The 11,209-nt window shown below is 33.4% G+C and overlaps 1 protein-coding gene across 1 annotated transcript in view; it reads right to left on the bottom strand.

The window, feature by feature from the left end:
* Window positions 1–2,095: 2,095 nt before the first annotated feature.
* The window catches only part of LOC108745373 (GTP-binding protein Di-Ras2), a 19,473-nt gene continuing 10,359 nt past the window's right edge, over window positions 2,096–11,209 (bottom strand). Inside the window, exons 2-3 of the mRNA XM_018481504.1 lie at window positions 3,819–4,037; window positions 2,096–2,343 (exon numbers count right to left, since the gene is read on the bottom strand). Of these exons, the coding sequence (XP_018337006.1) occupies window positions 2,110–2,343; window positions 3,819–4,037 (453 nt within the window). The 3' untranslated portion in view covers window positions 2,096–2,109. The remainder of the gene's footprint in view (window positions 2,344–3,818; window positions 4,038–11,209) is intronic.

The following is an 11,209-nucleotide window of genomic DNA, read 5'->3' as shown; positions in this document are numbered from 1 at the left end:
TGTGTGTGTGTGTGTGTGTGTGTGTGTGTGTGTGTGTGTGTGTGTGTGTGTGTGTGTGTGTGTATGTGTGTGGACTTGTGTCGTGGCTTGCTGCTCGCTTGTAATCCTAATTAGCTAGCATAGTCATTACAAAATTCTTACAACTATTCAACAAAAACCAATCTCGTAACAACTCTTATCTACTTGTTATTCGTCATCGTTCGCACATGCACTTTCATCCTTTGATCGCCTTTCTTTCTCTGCTTTTCTTTCTCTCATTCGATCTCGCACTCACTCTCTCTTTCTCTCTCTCTCTCTCTCTCTCTCTCTCTCTTTCGTCATTTTCACAAAAAACTTTCACGCGCGCGCAGTCCTTAGTCGTCGTGCGGTAGTCTCCGATTGCGGAGCATTGCGGAATTTTCATGGAAGAGAGTACCAGTCGCGGCCATTATCGATTCAGCACGTTAGCTAAATTGAGGCGGTCCGCGAAAAAAGGCCAGGCTGAATTAATAGCCCTGCAAGTAAATCCTATTTTAAAGCCCTCATCATTTAATTCATTCTTGACAATTTTTATATTCGATATATTTTACTGAAAAATTTTATTTGTTATTTTTCTCTGATTTTTTTACTGCCTTTCTAACGCTTAGCGTAACTAGGTTATATATTCTACGGAAAATTCGCGCATCTCGAATATTTTTCACAATTGATACAAATTTACTGAATAATATAGTTTCAAGTTAAGGGATCTGATAAATCGGTGTACGGAAAGAGAGCTTTTATAGCCGCCCTTTGCCACGAATTGCCTCGATTGCGAGCGATAAAAACCTACAGCGATAAACCATGCCTTGTACATATATGTCGATCTTCCATAACAATTCGTTGCTTATCTGTATGCAAAAGGAACGATCTTGATGTGAGGTATGCTTTTATTAGATGGAAAACTAATTATGATAAGAAGCGATAATTACTACTTTTATATCGTTACCAGTTATTATTATTATTTATTTATATCATTGCTATTGAAATAAGAAATAGGTATATTTGTAGAAAAATTTTTGAAAAAGTATGTCCAATAACCAGATTTTTTTTTACAATAACGTGGAATAAACTTTTTCTATAAAAAGTAATTTTTGTCTTGAAATGGAAACATCAGTAATGATCAGTTTGCAATGTGTTTTGTGAGCTTGGCTATGTTCAACATCTAGAAAAAGCAACTTTGCAACTGTTATAAGCTTTAATATAATTGGTTCTTGCCTTTGGTTTCTCACTGGATCTGAATATATAAACCAATCATAATATTAAGGAAACTTACAACAGTTGCAAAGCTGCTTTTTCTGCTGAACATATGTTAGCTATTGTTACGTTATAATTAATACCAGACTTCCCGTAACGGCGAAACGTGCGACTGTTCTTGATGAAAACTGATATCGTTGCTTTTGCCAACCCTCGTCGCAGATCGAGATTACCGCGGACGATTCCATGACGGAGTCAAAAAACAAGAAACGAGAACTCGAGTAATTTTTCACATCATCGAGCACGGAGAAATTATACGCGATCGAGCGGTCTATTGCGTAAAGTATCGTAACTCAAAAATAAAAAGGCTTCACCATCGACGAGCAACGCATACATGAATTCGAGTTAATTCTTTCGCATTCGTCGACTAAAAGTGCCTCCTGCCTTCCTCAGGTCGCACCCTTAATTGACCCATCAAGGCCCAGAAACGTTCTTGGAATTGAAAATTCTAAAAACTTTCTCTTAGGATCCTTAAAAGTTATTTTTAAAATTCGAAGTTTCGCAAAGATATTCTCTAGGCCCGCGCGTTCGTACGAACGTAACAAGTAGGTATGACGCGCCGTAAACCTTTTGATGAGATGGAGACGTGCGGAAGCCGCCATCAGGGATACGAGTCGCGAACAAGTCGTCCGTCGTTGGCGAAACCGGCTTTGGGATATTATTCAGCGGCGAATAGAGGCGAGGATGGATGGATGACGGATCATGGATCCATCGTTCCCGGAGGGCCTCGCCGCGCCCTGTCGTCATCATCGTCGTCGTCGTCGTCGTCGTCGTCGTCGTCGTCGTCGTCGTCGTCGTCGTCGGATGTATACGCGATGCGGATCGGAGCGTGGATTTTTACATAACGGCACATTTCTCCTTAAGTCTTATCGCGTTGTTGCTCTGCACCGGCTGTAACGAGACCGAGCGGTTCTTCTCGAGGGTGAGCAGGTCTCGAAACAGGGCGTCCACGTTGTGATTCGTCTTGGCCGAGGTCTCCAGAAAGCCACAGCCCCAGTTGGCTGCCTCAGCTGCGCCCTCGCTCATCGACACCTCACGCACCGATGGACTCTCATCGCACTTATTCCCGACCTGGACGATGAATCAATGATGGAACCGTTGAGTTGCGCAAGAAAAACAACAACGACAAAGAAACTCAAGTAGGAGGGCTTCGTGCAGGAATAGAAATTCCCTCTTTGGAGGAAACCAAATTATATATCGCAAGTCAATCGAATTTCGAGAAGGAAGAAATGCAGATTTGTAGCGTTAACGCTTTCTTCAAATTCCTTTCCACGTTATCCGAAAATTAATTGTTAGATGATGGCAAATTTTTAAAGCTACTGTCTTTTTTAATCTTGAATTCAAAACACTGGTATGCCATCGATAGATGGAATTTTTTTAAAAAACTTTTTTAGAGATATCTACAATGAATGACTGCACAGCAAAATTTAATGCAAACATTGCGACTGAGCCGGGACTATATAAACATTTTGACGTAAGAGAAAAAAAATGCGCCCCTTAATAACAAAAAAAATTCTTTTGCGGCATATAAAATATAATAAAATATAATATTGTAATTAATGATATTCAACTCTCCGTCAACTATATGGAATTTTGCACTTTTCGTCAGCAATCTGCGTCTTTTATCTTTAATGCAAATTTTTATATTGTTCTGGATTGTATAAAAATCGGAAAAAATTCTTGTCTACTTGTAAAAACTTTAACAAATTTTTTTATCGGAGAAGTCGAATTATATTTCAATTATTTTTTATACATTTAAATTTATTTATCAGAATTCGTGATAATCGAAATATTGATTGCGCCTTCAAAGTCCAATTTGACCGACGGAGAGTTAATATATTAATATTAATTTAATAAAAGAGATAATCACAGATATGTATTTGTAATGTATATGTATACCGATATACATCACAAATATACAGATTACATGCACACGTATGTTACAAACAAAACATAATTAGTAAAATTATAGTGAATCAGAATATATATATGTGTGTATAATACATTTTACATTTATATAAATAATAATAATTCTTGTAAAAATTTATTATAGGAAATGTTTTTATTTAAATAATATTTTTTGTGTTTTAATGAAATTGTCTTGACTTTTATTTAATACGCAGCGAGCGCTCAATGGTGGATAATTATAATATAATTATCGTTAGTACTGTTAGCAGTAAATAAATTAAAATTATATAGAAATTTATGTTATCATTTTTACGCCCCTTTAAATATTTTACAAAGCAAGTGTTTCGTTCGCCACACCCAGGACCTGGCGGACCTGGCTGTGCATCGCGTAATTTATATCATCTAAACTTCTGTGCTCGACGAACATCTTTTATCAAGTTGATGACATGCGCGCGAAACAATATCGCACGTAACATTTTTTTATGATTATTCAAGTTGCGGAAAGTTGCAAAGTCATATGAGATAAGCCAGACGTATTTATTAAACGAGAAGCGGAAAAGTGTTCGTATAATTTACTGTCGGCTTCAGCATCGGGAAAAAAACTGAAATAAATGGAGGGGATTGCGACGAGTCCTTACCAACATAATGGGTATCTGCGAGATATCTTGGCCCTTGAGTTCCCTTATCACGGCCCAGATCGGTCGTAGCTCCTCAAGACTTTGCCGTGAGCACACCGAGTACACCAAGATGAAAGCGTGACCTTTGCTTATGGAGAGTCGCTGCATAGCGGGAAACTGATGGGACCCCGTTGTATCCGTAATTTGAAGTGTGCATATGTTTTTATCGCAACTTATCACCTGAAATACCGTAATGCAATCCATTGACTTTGATCGCAAGGCTTTGAGCTTCGATCCGATCGGTTCGACTCGAGGTTATGATTCCCGATTTGACTCGACTCGGGATCATGCACCGAGTCGAGTCAAAGCAGGCGGTCACTGGATTGAATCGAGCTAACAATCGGAAACGCCTGTGCGACTCCATTGGTGACACTTCTCGTCGCGGACACAGCGAGAGTCCCACCAGCATCATCATTGTCTTTTTACATATAAATATATACACACACGAATGTGCATTTCTGTTAAAATCTTACGGACGTGTGTGAGTCTGTCGCGCCGCGCGGCGTATAAATTACCGATATAATCGAAATATGTTATGTTACTACGTTGCTTTAACTTACATTTGTACAAATAATGCCCATTTTTACTAATGTAGATTAACTTTAACACTTCTGTATTAATGTATGAATATCTATATCGAATTTTTAGCAATAAAAAGTTTGATATTTTTATGCGAATTTCGTTATAACGTTTCAAAAAAATTTCATCCTTCAAATAGTTTTGCATAGATTTTATTTCGTTTTTACTTGTATATTTTAGCATAGTAGTGAAAGAAATTAAAAAATGTGAAAAACTCTGCATCGACACACAGAAGAGTTAATCTTATTTTAATGTACTTTTTATTTTTCTTCAATTTTTACAAGAAAATACACAAAGTGTTTTCCTCCGGTTTTGATGAGCTTTTAATACGTTATCTAGATTTTAAAAATAAAGAATTACACTGCGTGACGCTTTTTAGGCTTTCATGGATATTATCTTCAAAAATACCTGAAGGTTTGCGGGTTATCTCACTGTGTTTTTATCCATTAATAATACTAACGTTTCACGAACCGTTCACTTTATCGAGACGAGGAGCGCACTGATGTATTATATAGTTACAGTGCGCGCTCCTCATCCTGATGAAGTGGACCGCAAGGTTCACGAAACGTCGCAAATTTTCTGGTCTTTTTGAATTACACCGCGTATTTATTTATATATGCACGCTCATGCACATTTTTAAACATTATTTTAAGAAACATTTCTTTGACAAAAATCGATTAGTTTCCTTCAAAGCAAATATCGTTGAAAATATAAGATATAGAAAATAATTTTTTACGATCAACTGCTGCCAACCGAAGATTAGCAAAAATTGAGGGAGTATGCGTTTCACCGAGATGGATCAATTCTTTTGACTACAGAGATCCTCATCCAAAGATCTTTATCATTGCAATACAAGTATATATTCTTATCAATTCTTTTGACTACAGAGACTTCTTATTAATCAAACTTGATTTAAAACTTATAATTACCATGAATTTCTCTATTAAATAAAAGTATTTTTGGTCAACGTGCAGTTTGATTTATTATAATTGTTATAAGTGTTACTTTAAAAAAATGCATTACCGTTGCAGTTACTTTTTGTTAAAAATAACTCGTTATCGTTACTAGTTATTCATTTTAAAAACTAACGCGTTACCGTTACCGTTACTTGAAAAAGTAACGAATTACTTTTCACGACGTGACAACTCTAGAACGCCATATTGAATTAAGAAATGGTAAAGATCTCAATTTCAAAATTTTTTGTCCTTCTCAGCATAGACTCCACTTCACAGACACATATTATGCGTTTACTTTAAGCCTGAAAAAGGATTTCCAAATTAGTAAGAAAGGAAAAAAGTAATTGTTATACAAAAATTATATAGGATCTCTTTAGGATCCTCTTAAAGACAAAAAAAAATAACGTGTTACTTCCCAACTCTGGTTCACTGATTGAATGTCGTATAAGTCTAAGAAATAAATTGATTAACCAATGAGTTTTTATAAGCAGGAAACTTTTTGTAACACCCTTCTTTCACATTAGAACTGTTGGAATATAATCTAAAAACTGCGGAATAGCGCATGATTCCGTATGAGAGTGATTGACTCATAATAGTTGATAGATCTCAAAATCAAATCCGATCATCATTCAGTGAATGATTATAAAATATATAATTTTAAAGCAAATACCTTAACAGTACAAGACATGTTCAGAATGATTCTGAATACATCCTGAATATCCTGGGATGTATATGAGATATGTTTAGGACATTATACTTACAAGATGAAAATTTTAGAATGTCCTTTGCCTTAATAAATAAGCGTTTAAAAATATCTTAAACACCTCCTGAGGACGTCCTGTGAACTATCAAATGAGTGCCTCATTACACTCTAAATCTATAACAATGAAAATTTTACTGTTAACAAAAGTGTGTAGTAAAGTCATTACTTTAAGTGTGGATTTTTATTGCTTTGAAGTTAATTTGTCTACTCTTACATAAGGAGTGAGTTATTTCATTCGATCAACCGAAGTGGTTTAAGCGTTGATAATGCAATGTAAGATGCATTGAATGTTACTGCAACGAGTAAATAATTTAGTGGTATAGCGCACCGCTATGTCGTTTGTCGTTTGTCGTTATACAATGTCGTATATTGTATGCATGCGCATAACCTTCATTTTTCTTGTCGGCTGTCGATGTTGGCTGCCGGGCGTCGTTTGAATTGATCAGGTCCCATCTTTTAGAGGCTCCATACAATAAAAGGAACAAGGAACAAAGAAATCATGTATTGTGGAATATACAATTTCTGATAGATTGAAATTCTTATTCTCTGTTCCCTGTTCCCTTTATTGTGCGGAACTCCTGACGACTAACGACGTCCGACAACCGTCAGCCAACTTGATTGTAGACGAGGCCTTATGGCCACAGTTACGGGCGAGACGCATCTTGAGATGAATATAAGACATAGGAGACAAATTCATTTTGCGTGATTGTGATTATACATAATACATGATGAATTCAAACACTTTGCTACAAGTAAGCATTATTTAATGTAAAAAAATGAGAATTCCATCATTATTCTAACCTTCAAATTCAGTCCTTTTTGAAGTAAAATTTTCATTTCAATTATTGAATGGATTTTCCATTCCCACCTTGCAGTAAAATTCACTGGCAGTAGCATTGGCTCAATTGCTATTAACGCCTGGAATAAAATTTCGATTCAATGCAGTGAAATTTCATTGCTACAGATTTAGAGCATATGTCCTACATACATCTATAGAACATCCAAATTCGAAGTCCTAAAACGTCCGTTTGTAATCTTTGGAATCTATTTTGGAATTTTTTTAGCATTCTAAGTTTGCTACTTATTGTTAGATAGGTGTCGGTTAGGTGTCGTTTTTCGCGTTTAAAATTTAATCACGATCTCTATATATCTAAGACATATCATCATTATTTGTTGAGTTTTTATATGTATACTTAGTGCGAGATATGATTGTATTTTTTTGTATCATCGAAATTAATGAATATAATGATATTTTATAAAACTTCACTAAATAATTTATCCATGAACATCCGGATGTTTTTTTCACTAGAGCCGGTAAGGGCAACATCACAGTTGCACTTAATGTCACGAATTGTAACACCAAGATGGAAAGAATACTTTCCATCAACATTGATACTTACATTATTATACAAAGAGATCCAACAAAAAACTGACATCAAAGGTTCGTACTTTTTTGACAAGATGGAAGATTAACAATTATATTGATCAATACTTATAAAAGACTTGTATGTATCGGATGTTCTGCCGAAAATTTACGCATTGCCGAAGATACATAAAGAAGATTACACTTTAAGAATTATAGTTTCTTATATTGTCCCTTATACCATTTTGTTTCATTTATTCATATATCATTGAACATAGTATTCCTAAACATTTTAGTTACATAAAAACAGTTATCAATTAGTTAACAGACTTATTGGTATGGAGTTTGATGAGGGATATAAACTTACATCTTTGGATATAGTATAGTTCACTTATGTACAGAAGTATTTAACCTTGAATAGCATTAAAAAAAGATGAGGTTATATTTCTAGCCATAGCTCCATCCCAATGAAAGAGGATTTTTGGGGCAATTTCCCTAATTTTAGACTCAACTTACTTTATCTTCGGAAAGGTATTATTAATTTATAAACAGATATTCGGCATGCCTATGGGCTCTCCGCTGTTACCGATTATAGCGAACATTGTTATACAGGATCTCGAAAGTGATATACTTGAGCATATTGATGTCAAATCTCCCCTTTTATTTTCGATATGTTGACATTATTTTCGCATACGATCAATTAGATGTAATTTTTAATAAATTTAATTTATACCACGAAAGGTTGCAATTTATTAATATTTAAATAAGGAGGATGGAGATTATACAGACAAGATTAATTACCATTTATTTTGATATGAACATAAAAAAGCTGTGATTACGGGATTAACTAATAGAATCTTGACACTGTCGCATCCAAAATTCCAGTTCAAAAATTTAAAAACAATGACTAATATTTCGTAAGACAATGGTTATTCCTTTGATCTTGTTTTCAATGTTATCAGACGCACAATTAATAATCTATTAAGGAAAGCATAGGAAGAGGAAGTTGTGAAGAGCTGCTGACGATGTGATGATTGAGAATAAAAAATATTTTTCGGTCCCTTATGTATCAACAATTGTTCATCAAATTTAAAGCTGTTGCCAAAAAAGCACGAATGTCATCTCAGTTATAAATTCCTTAAAATAACTTATAAAACCAGGGAAAGATCATTTAGAAAAAATGAACATAAGTGAATTAGTTTATAAAATATATTGTAAAGATTGTGATGCTAGTTATATGGAACAGACCGAACGACAGTTGAAGATTAGAATTAAAGAACACTCAGCAGATATTAATAAATTCTCGATTGCCTTGTAAGTAATTTCAAGTTGTAGATTAGAAACGAATCAAAATTTTGGTTGGGATGGTGTGAGTATTTTGGACGTGGAACCTTTTTATTATAGAAGATTGATTTCTGAAATAATTTTTATTATTTAAAAGATAAAAAACCGGGCTTAATAAGCAAAGCGATACTGAGAGGCTGCCAGACATATATTTTCCCTTCCTTTATCAGCTTCCCCCTCTTTAACCAATCCCCTTCTTTCCATTCATCAGTTCCTTATTTTACTTGGGTTACATTATGCTTATGTTTTCTCCACTTGTCATATTGCCGATAAATGACTTCATGAGATCCTGGCAGAGTTTTAATAACAAAACTTTGTAATATATCCTTTGGCGTTTCCGTTGACTCAGACAGATATTATCAAAATAATTTTTCTTAACAATCTTATTAATTATAAATTTTAGCTTACTTTTTGTAGTTTTTTATCCATTTTAACGTTCAATTTTTTACAATATACAATATAGATTTGTGTATCGTGATAGTGTTATAGAAACTGGGATTCCCCTACGAGAATCTGAGATATCAGAAATAATTTCATTAATTAAACAATAAATGTTTGTATTAAACGCAGCAAATTAAAGAGACAAAGAAAAATAAAGCTTAAACTAGGTATCGACAAAGAATCCCTTCTGGACAGACATACGATAACGATATAACAATTTGTAGTAAATATTTTAATTGTAGGCAATTAGTAACGACGTAATATATATTATAAGTAGCGTTAAATATCTGATGTTTAACTTTAATACTGAAAATAACCAGATACTTGGTCGAAACATCTATCGATGTATAAATGTAAAATGATTTAATATATAATTGCATTGTTACGTTGCGGAGGCTTTTATGTTTCTTTATCGATCTTATTTTGTAAAATATTCCAATTTTGTAAATTCAGCACATTTTATGCGAGAGACATCCTACGATTGTCCTTAGGATATCTTTAGGATATCTCTTGGAGGCCTATGTCTGTATGTGAAATGATAAAATTGTCCCAAGGAATGCACGTATTTAGGACTTTAGATTTGGACGTCCAGTAAACGTACCTATGTAGGACATAATGAGGCGCTGATTTCATAGTTCTAAGGACATCTTATTGACGTCCCCTTTAGCTGGCAGGACGTCTATAAACGTCCCTGTGCTATTAGGATATACACGTATCTTTAAAATTATTTTCTGATACACGATAGAAGTGTCATTTCCAGTGTTTAAAATAGAAAAGCAAAGCAATAGATGATTAAAATGGTGTTCAAATTAAAAAATTTAAGAGTAAGCGATATTTATATCGCGGTATATTTATATGCGCGATATTTGTGATTGTGTAATGTTTTGTCATATATTATATTTACATACAATACTGTATTTTCTCATTTCTCGGGACAGTAATATATGTAAATATGACAGAAATAGGATTATATGTATGTAAATATATGTAACACAAAATAATTATGCAGACATAAATATACCGGGATATAAATATGGCGCTTAAATTTTTTAATTTAAACACCGTTCTAAATTAGACATTTAATTTTTTAAATAAAAGTTGGTTTTAAGTACAGTATAATAATAGAAAAAAATTTTTTTTTTCAATTTTTCCTGTTTTTCAACTTTTTATTTTTCATAAATAAGAAATTTTTTATTTAAAAAAAATTTTTTTATTATTATAAAGAGAGTACTCTTGAAATCCTTCAATTTTTAATAAAAAATTTTTTTCCATCTTTTCTATTTGACAATAACCGTTTTAAAAAAAAGCTAATTGATTTTTGTTTTGCCCCCTAAAAGTGTATATGCCCAAATATAAAAAAAAATATATTTCTTATTTTGGTTTGAACAGAACATATTAACCCATTAATTTCCGATTTCTTTTTCATGTATTTTTTATAACTCTTTTAAATATTAGAGAGCCAGGATTAAACATTTCGACGCCCAAGGCAAAAGAAAAAAATATGCTTTCATAATCGCAAAATTGTCAATCATTTTATCAAAATTTATATATATTTCACTTTTATTTAATACACACGAGCGCTTAACAGCAGATAAATACAGTCACTATTAATATTAAATGAAATACATAGAAATTTATATTGTCATTTTTGCGCACCTTTACATTTTTTATTTAAATGAGACAAGTGTCTCGTTTGACATATTTTAGTCCAGGCTCTGCAAATATAGTTGATAATAAGATAGAAAAGATGGAAAAAATTATCATGAAATGAGAAATGCAAAATCGGTCTGTTCTTATATAAGGACATTAGGAACAAAAGACATAATAGTGCACATGAGCTTTGTAATTATGGATAACAAATGTCATTATTAAAAAATGCAAGAGATCCAAATTCATGCAGTGGTAA

Source organism: Trachymyrmex septentrionalis, unplaced genomic scaffold, assembly GCF_001594115.1.
Source record: "Trachymyrmex septentrionalis isolate Tsep2-gDNA-1 unplaced genomic scaffold, Tsep1.0 scaffold139, whole genome shotgun sequence".
Lineage (NCBI taxonomy): Eukaryota > Metazoa > Arthropoda > Insecta > Hymenoptera > Formicidae > Trachymyrmex > Trachymyrmex septentrionalis.
This window is presented reverse-complemented; position numbering and strand designations above follow the sequence as displayed.